This window comes from Gallus gallus, chromosome 2 (assembly GCF_016699485.2).
Source record: "Gallus gallus isolate bGalGal1 chromosome 2, bGalGal1.mat.broiler.GRCg7b, whole genome shotgun sequence".
NCBI lineage: Eukaryota > Metazoa > Chordata > Aves > Galliformes > Phasianidae > Gallus > Gallus gallus.
The window spans coordinates 7,167,865-7,185,463 of record NC_052533.1 but is presented as its reverse complement, the minus strand read 5'-3'; the positions used below and the strand labels follow the sequence as shown (position 1 = coordinate 7,185,463).

The 17,599-nt window shown below is 41.6% G+C and overlaps 1 protein-coding gene across 1 annotated transcript in view; it reads right to left on the bottom strand.

The window, feature by feature from the left end:
- The window catches only part of DPP6 (dipeptidyl peptidase like 6), a 490,036-nt gene extending 473,081 nt beyond the window's left edge, over positions 1-16,955 (bottom strand). The window contains exon 1 of the mRNA XM_004939151.5: positions 16,716-16,955. Within this exon, the coding sequence (XP_004939208.1) occupies positions 16,716-16,775 (60 nt within the window). The 5' untranslated portion in view covers positions 16,776-16,955. The remainder of the gene's footprint in view (positions 1-16,715) is intronic.
- Positions 16,956-17,599: the final 644 nt, after the last annotated feature.

The window sequence follows — 17,599 nt, the reverse complement described above, 5'->3', positions numbered from 1 at the left end:
GGGTCAATACTGGGGCCAGTGCTCTTTAGTATCTTCATCAATGACTGACAATGGGATTGAGATCCATTTGAGAGTGTCCATCTGTTTACAATGGAGCAGTGCCAACATTTCTGCTGGTGTGCACAAGCACATTTCCACCAACCCCAGAACCACTGACACAGGCAAAGAATTTGGCCACAAGTAACTCCTGGGCAAACACAAAATGGTACAGGTGAGTACTACCATTACTAGAGACTTCTGGGCTGCCAGCATGGAACAAAACTGTCCTATCCATGTGAATCTGAGCACAGAGAGTAGCAAAGTCTTCATCCCAGACCGCAGTAAGAAAACTGCTCAGGACCCAGCATCAAATCAAGCAGACTTCAGCAGCAGTCTGCCCATTACTTACATTTTCCAACACCAGTCTTCATATCTCCTGATTTTCTTGTACAAGCTGTACAATGCCAGTTAATTGCCTGTCTGACGTAGTCTCCTTAGCATATAAAATCTCTCCATGTCTTCTTTTTTATCACCCCTTTCTGCAGTGCACTATGAAAGGAACTTTGAAACAGAACTATGAAAGCAAGTGACAACCAAATAGGTCACAATTTGAGCCTTTTCAGACAGAAAGGGGCAGGATGAAATCGATGACAAGGTAAATGCTCTCCTCTCATGAAAGGGAGATTTTTAAGACATTAAATAAATGAATTCCACAATGCAAGTACTTTATATACGTATGTATACACACATATACACACATACACTTTATGTGAATTTTTGAAAAGTGATATGCAGCTGCCTAACTTTGCTAAATAAATGACCTAATTCTTCTCCTTTGAGAGGCTAAAGCCTGTCTGGAAACTGGTCTTGCCCAGTAGGAATCTCAGGCTGGGAATCCAAACCCCTCTGGTACCAAGACAGCAGTCAATGAGTGCTATATTGGCCATATGTTACATATAGACCATAAGTATGGACAATATATAACTACTGATGATTGGCAAAGATCTGAGTTAAAAAGCTGAAGAGAGTAAATATAAGGATAGATAGACATGGATTCTCATCTTGGAAATAAGCAAAGCTCCCACAAAAGAATGCTAAGCGTATCAGTACTCACCAAACTGAAGCCACAGAATATTCTTAAAAAATAAAAATAAATAATAATAATAAAAAAAACAATAGACAGGCAAAACAGGAATAGTTCTGTGATAGCCAGAATCATTTGTTTTCCCTAGGGGAAAAAATAAACAAGTGATGTAGGATGCAACACACCAAAAAGTAAATTACAACTTGGTTGAAGAAATTCAATACACAGCTTTTGATTATATCTAGATTTTATTAACAAATAGCCAATTTACTGCTGTTGAAAATATGAAAACAAAATGTGACAGAATAGTCCTGATTCTTAGCCAGGCTTGAGACTTTTGGCAGATGGAGAGATGGAGCCTTAAAAGAAGCTCAAGACAAAGAATGTTGGATAGGGTTCTAAATATTGCACTTGAGGCAACAGCCTCTACTTGATACTGACATAAGAAGATTTGATCTCCACATAAAGACACAAAGATTCTGATCTCCATCACTGGGGCACTATGAAGGACGGAGAGCATAGGGAGCTTCCTGAGCTGGAAACACATCGACATGCATTGTATGGCACTGTTCTGGGAGGAGACTGCAAAGCTTGGCAGCTACCCAGGCAATATAAGGATTCTGCCAAAAAGAGCCATGTTGGCTACAAAAATACAGACTGCAACTTCTCTTTGGCCTTCAAGCTTCCCACACAGAGGTTATCCCAGAGGGGAGAAGGAATGGTTTTTACTGGGAATGGCATGCCAAAGTTGAGATAGAACACAGAATCATAGAATTATTTGAGTTGGAAGGGATCCTTAAAGACCATCTAGTCCAAATCCTCTGCAATGAACAAGAACACCTACAGCTCCACCAGGTACTCAGAGCTCCATACAACCTGACCCTGAGTGCCTCCAGGGATGGGGCATCCACCACCTCTCTGGGCAACCTGTAAGCTAGCAGCAAACTATTGCTGGTCATCAACTCATGACTGCAGCTGTAGCTTAAATAAAGATGATGCACATCAATGGTACATCACTGCAACCCACTTGTTCTGGCTCAATAAAACATGTTATTAATTCCTAAACAGCCTGGTTTTCTCACTCTGCTGTTTCTGATTTTTATCTGAAGAAAGAGGAGGATTTACAGAAGCACTGTGACTGGTTAGACAGCAAGACTGTTTAATGGCTTATATCACCGCTCGAAAAATCTAGAATTCATTTCAAGCCACAAGAAAGCAGGAAGATACATGTCAGCTTACAGAAAATTACGCATGCATGTATTCTGAAATCCTGAAATGGCCTTTTTTTGCTTCAAGTAATGAAGGAAATGGTAAAAATAAAAATAAAAAAGAAAGAAAAAAAAAGGATGCTACAAAGAGGAAAAAATGTCAAAATCTCATGATCAAAATATTTTAAGGAGTGACAGAGCACCATAATTATAATTACTGCATGTGTGAGTCCAAGTAAAGAAAAAGCTATGCTTGAATGAGGAGACCTCAAAGCTTCACTCAAGACAGGCATCTCTGCTACCTCACCAGTAAACAGGGCCAATGAAGTGAGCTCATCTTTGAAAAGGTGTCAAGGAACACTCAGCAGAAAAAACCCACCAAACTAAATAACATAAAACATATGGGTGACTACACAGTCCTCTAATTCTCCATGCCAGCAAACACAAGGAAGAAGTGAAGGAGGGAGATTCTTCATGACTTCTGTTCAGGGCCTTGGAAACATGAAGTAATTACACATCATGGAGGTGTTTTGCTCAGCAGAAGCCAACTGAAGGAAGTGAGATGTTTCATATACTGTGGTCAGGGCATGCAGAAAGCCATCAGATCTGATGAGAAGAAGCAGAAGATGCCACAAAGTCTCTTGCAGAACTGAAAATTTGAGAGTAATGATCAATCAGTATTACTCTGTATTCGTCGGTAAAAAAAAAAAATAGATTATATACACCTTTCTGAGAATTAAGTATCTCAAAGTAAGATTCTGTCATTTACTGAGCAGGAACTTGCTGAAAACCAGCCCCAAGCCTCCTGAAATTGCTCAGCACCAGCCTCACATGAAAGGCTTAGAAATGAGATGTTCTGAATTCTGAACTTTTCCTTCCCTCACGGCTGCAGAAGAAACTCCCATCCACTTGGGATTCACACTGCACACTCCTCCCCTGGCCACATCAGTTTTTATTTTTCCCCAGACAGAAAGAGAAAGCTGGTGCCTTATTTTTTAAAGCACGTCTGGAAAAAGAGCAACAAAAAAAAACTGGATCTCATCTGTGTTTTGGGCATGTTCTTAACCTCTTTTCCAGTTCAATCCCTCAGTCATTTAGGTTGACATTTAGAAATATTTTTCTTCCTAGATCCCCACTGTCCTTGGCCGTGCAGGAGGCCTTGTGTACCTCAGTCCTACCAGGCCTGGTGCTTTTAAATTTCTCAGTACTGCTGAACTCACATAACTCATTCATAATACAACTTATTTATTTCTAGAGGCAGCAAAGCCGATAGCACTTGAGGATCTTGCCTTCAAAAATCTCAAATCTCATCTCAGCACTATGGTATTGCATCTTCCCATTTTGCATATGGCCCCCCATTCTGAGTACATGAAAATAATAGTTACAAGTGTCATTCATTTATCTGAGTGAATTTAAAAATAATTCAAGAGGCAAAATTAATCAAGACAACAACATGTCCCTGAAACCATGCTCTGAGTGTTTTGCTTCCAAAGAAATGGATAGATGGAAGGGACTACTCACAAATCTGTTATTTTGAGGAGCTGAAACACTATAGCAGTGAAGTCCACAGAAATATTCTAGCTGATAACTGCCTCTTCCTTCACTCCCAGTCCCCTATCCTGAGGATAATGCCACTAAAACACAGCTTACTAAATTCCAGGAGAGTTTTTAGAATAACTTTCCATGTTCCCACACTGTCCCCCATGAAAGGATATTTTCCCTGCTGACTTTTACAAATCACACTTTCACTTCACTACAGAGTTATTTCTAAACAGAAAAATGTACCTTCTTTAAGAAGCACAACCAGAGAGGAAAACTTCACTGTAACAACCCAAAGCTACTGAACAGAGAAGGAGATTAAAAACAGCTATCTTTCCCAAAAAATAAATCTTCCAAATGTTTTCTTATCTAAACATCAGAATAATTTGGAGTTGATTTGCTGAATACAAACAAACCAGGTTAGGACACTACTATGACATTGTTATTACAAGAGCTGTTAGCAATACTGACAGTCTGGTTTTTCCTTACCATTAGGTGTGTGCTGGATCGTCCAGTGAGTTTATGGCAACAGGATTAAATGAGAGATGTCACTATGCTGGCACTAAACCCATGTTACAGCCTTGGCCCTAATTTTGAACACTCAGGTAAATACCTCATCTTTAGCTTTTAGAACTATGGGAGGGGGATCCCTCTGTGCCGAAAAAGAAAAAAAACCACCAAAAAACATCAACAGAAAGCGGTGTATTTTTTCCACACAAGAGCTCATTATTGATTAAATATATTTAGAGAAACATTTATAAAATAAAGCATGGCCTGGCACGTAGCTGGCCAGCTGATGTTTGTACTGTGTGTGCGAGGCTCCCAAAGGACCTTGCAGTCAAAGAAACCAGCGTTGATATCATGCTCAGAATTACAGGCAAAGCATGATTTAACCTTGCCTGCTTTATCTACATCTGCCTTCCCCTCCACACAGAGATTCATAAATCTTCTGTGCACTGATATCAGTTTTTTTGCAGCCCTTATTCCCCTGGTTCAAAAGGATTGGCTTGGATAGTCTAACCTTTCAAAAAACATAAATAAATAAAAATCTATCCTATTTCCCAATTCACATAAGCATCCTTTCTTGCTCCAAACAGACTCTCTCAGCAACATCAAGATTGAAGCACAAACATCAATCTAAGTCCCCTGCCACAATTACTCTGATCCAAATAACCCAAACTTTTCCAAAACCCAAATTCTTTGAAAATAAATCAATCATTTTGATCTAAGATCTTATTATAGATAAAGTGATGTGAGGTATGCTGATCTCATTGTAGTACTCAGCCCTTCATCCTGACTCTAAAGAAACAGCCTGCACCTTAGGAAATAGCAGGCAGGAAATTAATACTAGAATTATTTCCATCTTTTCTTATCCATACAGACAACACATAATAAAGTGGACAAGGCTGACGCTACAAATGAGATGCAATTTGAGACAAAGATGGCTAAGTTACTTATGTGACGTACTTATATGAGTACCAGGTGTCTAAACTCCTGCTATAGTCAAGAAGGATCTAGTAATGGAATATGCTCATGGAATATAAGAAGCAAATGAAAGAGCAACTGGCCCACAGTGAGCTTCACAGCAGGCTTCCTCACACTGACTGTACACTATTGACTATAATCACAGTTTAGCTAGGATGAATCCAGTCCAGCTAAGTGAAAATAGCCACAATCACTTGAGATGTCCCAGGACCTCCAAGATGTATTGCTGTTGGAAGCAGATGCAACACAAGACCTGCTGGAAATTCATATCCTCATGGTACAGCATCTGGAAGGATACCTGGCACATCTTGTGTAGCATCACTATAGCAAAATCCTGCCCCTAGATTACATTTGAACTGAAATTACACACACAAACATTGGTGTTGTAATCCATAAACAGAGTCCTATCCTTCAAAGATAATCTTACATTAATTGTCCAGTTAGAACGATACACTGCAGTTTCTGAGGATTCACGTAAATATCCCTGCATTGCTCTGATGGTATTTTTCCATCCTGGCGTGGAAACTGGAACATCTCTGTAGCAATATGGGCTATAAACTTGAGCATTATTTTATTTTTATATTTCTTTAGTAAATGAAATTGGAAAATGCATGAAATTTCATGCTTGGCAACGTTGTTACAATGATACTTAGGAGAGCTGTTACAACACAGCTAACCATCTAGACAAAAAATGAACATTCCTTCTCATTTATACATCAGAACAAAGCTGCCTTTTCAGTGATGCAATAACATATCCTTCCCAATCATCAAATAAACCCATTTTTGGCAAACACCGTAACTTGAACTCTGTGGAACCACTGACAAGCATGTGCAGACTGGCTTCCAGGCACCTCAAGGGGCAGAAGACACCTTTTGCACAATACAAGATCAATCTATGTCCTTGCTTTGACAACGTTTACATGCAATCATCGTACTTCAGTGTTTGGGTGCATCTGACTGCTTCAGCCTCTGCAAAGGATGGCTATTTTTCAGCTGAATGCAGTCATCATTCATACGAACAGCACTACAGTCTTTGTTAACTTGCTAAGACTGTGAACAAAGGTGGTTAGACTTCTTTGTAATTTGCTAGATTTCCCCTAACCCTTCACAATTTCTGTTTCCAAAGAATGAGATTATATGGAAGTGTCAACTTTTAGCTAAAATTTTGACTTTTTTTTTCTTCTGGATGATCTCTGCATCAAAACCCAAATCTAATAAGCGCTTAGAAGAAAGTGAGAAGAAAGCAGTTTTTAAGAAATACTAAGATATTTGTGATAATATCTCTACAAACTGTATTTTAAAGGGCTGGAAGACCCACTTTTCTGCAACCATTAAAATTTTAAGCACTAGAAAGCACAGTTTTTCCTTACTGGGTCCTACAATCAACTTCACACACAGAAAAAGCTTTAGGAGCAATTCTTCCATCAGCACACAAGAAATTTAGATATGTTTCTTCTGCTGACATCACCAGTATTTAGTATTTAGACATAGACCTCCCTCCTGCAGTTACAATAAGTGAACAAGCAAACCAATAAAATTTTGCCTCTTTCAGCTAGCCTACATCAGCTGTAAACTGGAACTTTTCAGATGCAAAATGTATGCTGTAAAAAATAATGAAGCTACAGAAGGAGAGTACCTGAGAAAGGCCATTGGAGGTGACTTAAAGCTATATTTGACAGCAAAATATTGTATCTGAGGTATTTTGATCATCATACTATGATGGCGCACAGCATTGATTACTTTCCATTAAAGTAATAAAAAAGCACTGAAGTTTTCAACTGGCTTGAGAAGGGGGAAGGGAGGGAAGGAACTCAAATACCTGAAACACTGCCATGAATTTGAGGGTCCCAAACCAGTTTCTTGCCTTTCTCCACTCTTGGCTAACATCTTTGCATGCTCTACAATGACCACATGTGGCTCCAAATTTTAAGTGCAAGTTCTGAGCCGTGGCTCAAAATATCTTCCCCATAGCTCACGCTGTAGTGATCAGAAACCATCATTACCTTTTCAGAGTACTATGTAAAGATTGTTTCAACCTGAATCAGTTGGATAGATCACATCAGCACTGTATTCAGGTCTACTAACAACGTGAATGTCCTTTATCTGCAACACTCATAAAATGGTGAAGAAAAAGCTTCAAATTGTTATTACTACTTAAAGGAAATCTATCAAGCTTTATTCACAAAAAACTAAATTAATTTATTTGTAATGTGGAATATTCAGTGTTCTCTTTGCTATGAAAACCAGTAGGTGCAGAGGAGACACAGGAAGGAAGCAAGAATAAACCCCAAATAAAGGAGTGGAAGATGCTCTGCAGCCTTTGGGAGTATCAAGATAACTCAAGTGATTAACGTGGGAACAAATAAGAAAATATGGAGATACAGAGCACACACAGAGAAGAAAATATAGAGATACAGAGCACACACAGAGGAGAACCTGGGAAAACCAGGGGCAGTCCTGAGCCCGGTGGAAGATCCATAACAATAACAATTGTCTATACTTCCAGTGACTGAAAAACTTTGGCAGCCTCTCTGCTGGCAGACTAATTGTGCCACAGGGGGGTCAGACAAGAGGACAGGCAACACAGCACGTCAAGCAAAATGTGTTACAGTGCGCGCTTTCATTGAGCTCCAGACACAACCACGATATAAGCCTCATAACAATCAATGGGATCACACACAGAAATCAGTGCTGAAGAACAAGAACGAAACACCAGGAACACAGTCCTTAGTTTGAGAGAGAACCCTAAACCAGTGAACAAATTTTAAAATGGATGCTCTTTGATGCAGGAAATAATATTGTGCTCTCTGGCTGCAAAGCCTCTAGTAAAATTGAATCCCAACATGCAACCAGTGCTCCTAGGGAGTGCACAATAGAAGGAAGTAAGTCCCTGCAGCTGGACTTTTCCTGAACATGTTTCGTTTGAAAACCATCTGATCTTCGACTTCAGAGAACAGTTAAAGCAGTGGCAAAGGCTCTGTGTGAGGTCACTATCCAGCAAAATCTTACCTGAATACGAAAACCTGCACTTGAAACCTGCAAGTACAAGGATGTTGGGACGCTAATGGGAAGTCCAAGAAGAGTCAAAAGCCTAAAAGCATAAACTAATACATCAAGGTGGGGGAGATGAGGAAGCGCATTATGTATCTGCTGCCCTAAGTAGCAGTAAATTAGCAGCTGTCTGCACACATCTGTCTGCCATAATTTATACCTCCTCCTAGAATTCCAATTTGAGATACCATCTGCAAATAAGCAAGCTATGTGACCTCAGAACGTTGATGTTCTGTTCCTTTTCAAGTTGCAGGCAGAGATAGGAGGAGACCAGCACCTGGCACATTCATTAGCCCCCAAACTTCCCTCTGGGGCTCTCATTGATGACGAGCCTTGCCACTGCTGCACCATATTTCATTCTGTCCACTTGAAGACACAACACCTAGAAAGTGCTGTATATGCTGTGTTTCTCAATACCCCACCATTTCATAATTTTAACAAGCTCCTCTTCAGATTTTAAACACAATGACATAAGGTGAACAGACAGAATGGGAATTCCACTCAGTGGGTCACAAAGTTGTTATCCTCCACCAAAGAGCTGGCAGATCATGCAAAGGAAGTGCTCATTCATATTTTTGGCAACCCTGCTCATGGCAGGGGGTTGGAATGGGATGACCTTTGAGGTTCCTTCCAACCCAAGCCATTCTGTGATTCTATAATTTTTTGCCAACAGAAAAAAAAAACAAAGAAAGAAAAAAAGAAAAAAAAAAACACATAAAATGTGCACATAAAGCATTTGTCCCAGTCTTGGTATGGAGCAGTTAGCACTGACTGCTCTGATTTCATTGTAGACACTCAAGACCAAGAAAACATGCAGCCTGTTTAGGAATGATGACAGCTGCGTTTGGCCTCAAAAATCAACTGGAATCTATAATAAAGTGACAATACAAAAAAATATAAAGCTAAAACCCATCGGCCAACAACCTAGTGGAACTCAGGGCTTAATCCATGAATTGAGACATTTCTCTTGAGCGCTATCAAAAGCCTTTACACCAAACTTTGTCTCTGGCGGCACCATGAATTACAAATCAGACCTTCCCGTACCTGTGTAAATGCATGCTTCTTTCTCAGCACCGGCTGATATTCAACCCAGTTCATACACTAATTTAGTTCGATGGCCAGCCCATTGGTCTTGGTACTATAAATTAACAACACCATTTTCACAGTTTCTAGCTATCTAAATGCCTGAAAACATGATTTTGTTTTAGTACACATCACACTAAGATTTCGCTTGAAATTTCAAGTAATCAGTTCTAGTCAATAAAAAGTTAATATGAAGTGGTTTACAGTTATGTGACATTGGTACTTATACATTTGCCCTGTCCTACACCAGTCAAAAAGCCATTGCAGATTCCAGTTATAGCGCTCACAGCTCTGGCTGCTTTTTCAGAACACCAACTGTTAGTTAATTTTGTTAGCATAAACACCCAATAAAATTTTATGGTGTGTTCAGCTCTCATTAAAGATGAAAAACAGCAGCAGAGAGCAGCACCCACAAATAAACCCGTTGCAGGATAGCTCTGGTGTCACAGATCCCCAGAGCTCATTCAGATTCAGAGCTTGAGGCTGCCTGTGTCAGAGGGCACTGAAGAGACGGAGAACAAAACCCCCCACACAGCTGGAACCCCTCAAGCCCTGCACAGCTCTGCCATAATGCTTCTGGCAAGCATTTGTTGGTGAAAGGACAGTCCTTCTCCCGATCTTTTCTCATGGTCTCTCCAGACCCTTAAAACAACAGATGTTCCAGGCTAATTATACTCTTGCTGGTGCACACTTGCACAACACTACAACCAACCCTGCTCCTTTTACTTCCCATCACCAAAAAAAAAAAAAACCCAAGAGAAGTAGTAGCATCAATAAGCACTGCAGGAACTCTTTCACAGGTTCTATTCCACCACTGCATTCTCTCCAACTGGGGAAAACATCACCCCTACCAGTAGGTTTTTGATCAGCGGTCAATTTATAAGGTCAGTCCGGTCATCTCCCTTTGCCTTCATATCCTTCCAAGGGACACTTGGAGACTTCCACTGAAATTTTTGCCATCCCCCTGGCGAAATTTTCTATTAATGGAAACTTTACAGGACAGCTGACTCTAGGATGGTCCAAAGAAGCTCTCAAGGGAATATGTCTGGAATTACTGACAAAATCATCAGGTGTACAGGGAGAACTACAGGGAAAGTAGATTTCATTGTCTGAAATAATGCGAGTTACAGTCAAGAATTTCCCACAGTTGGTCAGTACTCATAAAATCCTTAATGCTTCGTTGCTTTAAAGTTTTAGGAATTTCTGAAGTCTTTCCATTTACCCCAACAGAAGCAGAAGCTCTCTCAGTAACTCAGCACTTCCACCATACGCTGTCAACTGAAATCTTACAGCTTACCAAAAAGAGAGAGAATGTGACAAAAACAGTTTCAAACACTTCCCCTGAAGTTCCCTACCATTTTTTTGTTCTTGATTTACAGTTCACGTTTCTCAGTTTTGTCAGGCTTTGCCTTCTGCTGCTGCTTTGTGAGAAAACCTCCACAAGGGATAAAGGAGTTGGAGGTTCTCTAAAAACGGATAAAGTGTTGAACCAACACTACACAGTTCACACCCCACATTAAAACAAATGCTACTCCATGAGCAGCCAAAACAACTCCTAGAATCCTAGTAGCAAAGTCTACAGATTTCCGAAGTCAACACAGTTCTCCAATTTCAATTGACCCCAGCTCTCCCCTGCCAACACCTACAGCGGGCAAAGGGATAACATATTTTGTAGGGAGGGATATCTCTGTGGGATATCATCAGCACATGCATTAATTGGCTCTTAAGTGGACAATGCCTAGTTTTGCCTTCTTTTTCTATGTCAGAGAAACTCACTGGCAGGCTATCTTCTCTAACTGTTTTCACTGAATTTAAGATCATTATTATGCTACGTCTGTAAAGTTTAGGAGGTTATACTTAGCAGCTTAATTCTCCGTCTGTATAATTAAAGTGATTCTCCCCTTCTCACAGATTTTTGCCTCTATCGTTAACTTAAATTCTAAGCTCTCTAAAGGAAGAACTGTTTCTGCTTCCATAGGGCTAGACTACCCAGCAGGAGTAACTCTTGATCTTAGCTGGGAAGCTTATGCAATGCTATATTAGACTACTCTAAAGACTGATGTTTTGAGATGAAAATATGACTTCTTAAGGAACTGCCTGTTAAGTAGAGCTGGATTTTGAAGACAGCTGACTGGTCATTCTATAAAACCCTAGCAGCCATGCCAGGTCCTACTTTAATACTTATTAGGTACAGAAGTCAACTTTACATTCCCGATCGAGTATTAAATTGGACAACTCATAAATATACTCCATAGTTGTGCTCATACATGGTAACTTGGCACACACAGTAAAAATCAGTGTGCAAGTAAAATGTGCAAGAACTTGTTTCCGCTTCAGCAATAACAGACAGGAGCTACAACAGCTTCCCTATCTGTATTTTCTGCATCCAGAAGTGCTAAGACACTACGACTCTATTGCTTTCATAATTTTAGAGGTATTGAATCTCCACAATTAAACCAAAATAAGTAAGCAGTAATTCAACTGAAATAAGAAAATTTCAAATAGGTGCAATCATTCACGCAAAAGAGAGTTAGGTTCATCAAGTGCAGATACAATAATGTCTTATTAAAGAACAGTTTGAAGAATAAGCTACTATTAAAAAAAATAATAATAATAACCTCTTTAATATCGTGTTTAAAGGGCATTATTGACATTTGACCACAACTGTTTGAGCTGCCCCTTAAGATCAGGGCAACTCCATGCAAATATCCTGTTTTGCAGGGACACACGAAATATACAGTTTCTTTTTCTTACAGGTTAACATTGCTTTTTAAAAAATAATGGGAGAGCAAGCAGAGGTAAAATCCAGTTCAGCTTACTCTCACATATTTTAGTTTTACAAAGAATTAAAATTACTTCATTGAGTTGTTTTCCTATCTACTTTCTTGCGTACTGAAATTGATAATTAGTACAATTGTCTCTCCTTTAAAAGGAAAAAAATACATAACTAAAAGCAAAACAAAACCTCTATCCAAGTGATTTGCTGCTATCCTCAGGCATTCATTAGTGCTGATTAAAAATCAAGTTACAGTTACTCAGGCAGATGTCCCAACCTCAATACTTTGATTCAATGAGCTTTTCTTAAGGTGTAGGCATACTTTAAGCTAAAAGAGGAAGAGTGATTGCTTAGCATCTGTTATAGCATAAAACGTACCCTTTAAGACACAGCTAGGAAAGCCATGATGGAAACACACACTAGTAGTTCAGTTTTAACACAGTGCTGTTTCTTTTTACTATAGTCTGAGTGGTTCCTATCACTCCTGTTGGGAGAAGAAAACACTCATCTCCTACCCACCCACTGGGATCTGAATCAGGAATAAGTTAAAGCCTGGATCCATGCAAAGATGTAAACGTCTAACAAAACATCACTGCAATTTAGGTAGCGAAATGAAAGCATTACCCCCAGAACGCATGCAGGCTATTTCAGTACTCATTGCTGACGTGATGCTGGGGTCATATCTTGTTTACTGGTGTACACCAAAGAAGCTGCACCCATATCTGATGGGGCAACAGGAGACCTGACACGAAAGATGTATACTGTGTCCAAGTCAGCTCCACACAAAACAGCTACCACAGCTATATTCATTCAAAGATACAGTCAGAGAGAAGCGATGGAGTCGGTAGCACTCAACAGAAGAGCACACAACAGAAGAGATGGACTCAGCAGCAGCAGCGTAGTGCCAACCAGCAAGCACAAATCTACAGATGAGGCTGCTGCAGGAAGCTGGGGGATTCAAACCTTACCCTGCAGATTGTGCATAGCTGCCAACAGTTTGGATAAATACATTTTCGTACAAAGCAAAGAGATGGTGCATCCTTCTGTCCCCAGGAGGCATTGAGGATTTCCACCCCCATCCCCTCACTGAAGAACAGGCACTGGCCCATCTCCAGGGGGGCAGACAGGAACGTTCCTGCTGTGGAGCAGCCAGTCTCCTGCTACCTACTGCCGTTTCCCAAAGGATAGGAGCTCATGAGGCTCTGAATCCCCATCATCACTTAAAATGACACCAGATCCACAAATCCTGCTCGCTGGGATACCTCCTTGCTCACTGTACACAGATGGGCTCCAACCCAGAAATTACTCCTTTCTAAAGAAAGAAATGACACCCAATGTTTTCTTTAGACTTTCCTCCCTCGAGATGGATGAAATTCAGAGTCCCAATATGAAACGAATTTCTTCCTACAACACCTACTTTGGTAAATAATCTAATAAAAGAAGTAAAATCTAAGACAACTTCTGTGCCTCATATCAGCTGGCACAAGGCTCCGCACTACTGAATGAAAGCCAAGAGCCAGGAACTGCACTGTGCAGTGTTGAAGTGCCTGAGCCCCCATATGGAGCTAGCCCTTGTTAAATCCTTCAAGAAACCTGTCGAAATGAGACAACTGGGAACTGACCCCCAAATTCTTATGCCTGTATCTAAATAAGTGAACCATCTTTCCAAAAAAGTCTTCTTCCTTAGAGTTGAAGCCTCCTCCTAGCCCACACAAGAGGAGTGGCTGGTTTTGTGTAGACTCCCAGCAGTGTAAGGCTCACTACCCCAGGCACCCAAACATGACAGAAATATTCCCACAACAAAGCTTTTCATTATAGCATTGGGGCGAATCCATTTGCCTTCCTCCCACAAATTGTCTTAGGAAAGGCAACGGGATTAGTCATAGGCAGAAGAAAAGAGCATTGGAAGCCGTATGTACACAAACTACTTCTCAATATAGTTCTGTCTAATCAACAAATTGTGATCTCTCAGTAGCAATATATATATATATATGTTTTAGTAGTTATGCATTACTACAATTTGGCATTATAGTCAAGCTATTTACTTAAGGCCCTTAATAGTATCCCTCTTTTTAGAACGTTGCGTCTACTGCTCATTGCATCTGAGCAAAGCTGTAAATCCTGCAGAGGGAAGTTAGAGTCTCAGTGCTTATTGCCTAGTGAGATGAAAAATCAGCGAAGCCAGGAAGAGTGACCTTGCCCCGGTGACTTGGCAATTGCTGCCCTTCAGATGACACACAGTGCCAATGTATTTTGGAGGGGAGAAGAGAAAAAAGAACCAAAAAAAAACCCCACCTTATGTCATGAACAAAGAAAATAACAATGTTTGACTTGCAATGGATTTCCAACCCACAGTACTGGCACAACCCAATCCCTCTTGCAAATACCCCAGCTCTCACACATCACTGCTACTCTCCTACCAACAACTCCCACTTTTTCTGGGAATTTATTCTGCACTCGTTCCTTTCTCCCATTCTCTCCCAGTCTTTAAACAGTCCTCAGTGTTTTTTATATCCAAGCACTGAGTGAGCTAATGTGAAAGTGCAAGAAAAGGAGGTAAGGGCAGATCTCCCCCTGCTTCTTCTCCTGCTCAGGTATCAAATAGTTATTCTTCTCTACTAAGCAATCGACTTCCATGACACTTGTAGAAAGTCAATGTTTGCAACACTTTTATTCTGTCAGATTTGATTAAAACTGGCCAATGAGTTAAGAAGTTAAGAGATCAGGAAGGTCAGAAAAGTTCTGTATGTTTTGTTGTTGTTTAATATCTGGTTTTCTGGGGGGGAAAATAATGTCTCACAAGCATTTCCATGCTTCAGAAGTCAGCGTGACAAAACACTCCTTCATTCTGCCTCTTTTCTAGTCTATTACATTGGGGTTTTCTTTGTTTTTCAGTCCTGTTTTATACAGTTCCATTTCGGAACTCTTCCTGGAATCAGTCGTGCATGGAGCTTTCTATGTTTTAATTAAAAACCTGAAACCATCAATCATGTCAATCTTCTGACTTGAAAAAAAATACATTTATTTCCAATGGAAAAACATGCATTTCCTACAGAAAATAAAATGAGGATGCCTTCAAGACGACAACAAACGTACCAATTATCATGTGCTAAGAATACAACCATTTTAGCCCCATCTCCTCCCTGTGCATTAAAGCATTAGGTTAGCAGCTTGATAAAATAAATTATTACTGATACTCAATAATAGTTGCTGTTCAACCCAAAACCCAAACAAAACCAAGATGTACAAAGAAAGGAGGCTCAGCTTTGAAATTACAGGCAAGATCCATGAAGGACCTCCAATTTCAGGCTCTCTGATTATGCAAAGTGCTCATGAATGGGTTTAACTTGAAATATATGATTAGTCATGGAGCTAAGTAAACAGTTTCAGCAGACTCATCTGAACTGTTTGTGTACTTCCACAGCCCTCATCACGCAGCATCTTTTAGTACTCATGCAGATGCATGATTAATGGGTTTAATCCTTAAAAGATCAGATGACAAAAGGAGCAATGACTGAATTCATTTTACAGGAGAGGTGTGATATAAATCTGTGTGGCTCAGCCTGCAAACTTGCAGGAAATGGGTATGCACTGACCAGACACAAAGTTGCCAACCAGGTGAGCAGCAGCACTGGCATTTCAAACAATAACATGACATCAAGCCTAGAAGATGGAACACGAAGTCCGTGTTAGTGATAAAATATAAGAAGCTACCACAGCACCACTTCCAGCAAACCATAAATTTTGCATTCCTTTAAGGTGCATCCCATTAGCCAGCACAGGAACACACCTCATGACAAAATACAGTTTTTGACATCCTTGGAGAAAACAGATAAATAAGTAAGTAAATAATACCCCACCAAAGAGAAACACAAACACCAAAACACGCTTTGAAGAGTTGCAGAAGCAGCATCAATAGAAATGCCTACAAGAAGGCACAAACCCACACAACTCCCATTTAACGTTATAGGGTAGCACTGTCATATAGGTAAATACAAGGGCCATGCTAGTTAGTACTAGAAGAAAAAAAAAAAACAGTTCAAATTTGACTGGAATCAGGTGTGAGGACCCAATTACATCTTGGCTGCATTGAGCTGAGTGCACAATCAGGTGCTTTATCCCAGCTATTTATGTTTTCCATCTGCTGGGTAGGCAAACGCACCGTGGCAAGAAGTGAACACGGCAGCTCTACCTGATCCCGCACAACACACCAGCACTAATCTTTCCCTTCAAAGCATTTTAACCCGTTTGAAGCAGGAGCGCCAGTTCGGAGCGTTCCAGCGCTTGGGACCGCGAGGCCGCAGCATCTTTAGTTCCTACAAACCCGGTCATCACCTCCCTGAGCCACAGCCCCGAAGGGGTGAACCCGGGTGCCAAGAAGGAACGCTGAAGTTGGCGAAGTGCTGGGATGGAGGGGAGAGGGGGGGGATTGCCGCTCCGGTTTTGGGGGAAGCGCTCCCGGCTACGGGTTTAGGGACGGAAGAAAGGGGAACCGGGCAGCCCCGCTTACCTTGGGCCCCTTGCCGCTGGAGCAGCGCACGTTGTTGGACACCCCGGCCGTCTGGTTCATGCTGGGGCCGGGCAGGAAAGTTGTGCCGCGGAGGGGTTGGAGAAGGCGGGCTGCCCCCGCAGCGGAACTTCGCCCCCGGGCTCGGGGCTCTGCGCGCCGGCTGCGCTCCCGGCTTCCCCGTTCCAAAGCAAACCCTAAAACAACCCGCGGCCGCTGGCTCCGCTTCCTCCCCCGCCCTCCAAAGCAGAGGCGAGGCGAGCCCGGTCTGCCCGCCCCCCGCGCTCCGGGGCCGCCGCGGCAGCGGGGAGGGAGGGAACGGCCCCGCACGGTTCGGTTCGGTTCGGTTCGGTTCGGTTCGGCCTCGCTCCCCGGGGCGCGCTGTCCCGCAGCCCGGCCTCACCCAGCACTCCCCCACCGCAGCGCTCTCACTTCTCCGCCGTTCTTTTTAACCCCCCCTCCCTTCCTCCAGCGTGGGAAATCGCGTTAAAAGCCGCCAAGCCTTCCACTTGGACTCGGTTCTTTATTTTTACTTTTTTTTTTTTTTCCCCCCTAATTTTTGACCCCCTCCTCCATGCTTGGGGCAGTTAGAGCAGCTGTCTCCGGTGAAATGAAAGGGTGGCTGTGATGCGATGGAGAGATGTTTATATACTCGTAAGCCTCGGGATTTAGGTCTTAGTATAATTCATGTAAGTCTTCTTCCAGGTATGCTGGACCCAAATGGGGGCTGTACAACCTCCCCCACTTTGCTGATCCTAGAAATGTAGACTACTCCTCTTTGGAAGGGACACAAAAGGACCATCAAGTGCAGCTGTCTGCAGGCTCTGTCCTCCCCTCCATTCAGCCCACGAGGGCGAGTGCTGCCTCCTCTGTCATCGCAACAAAAA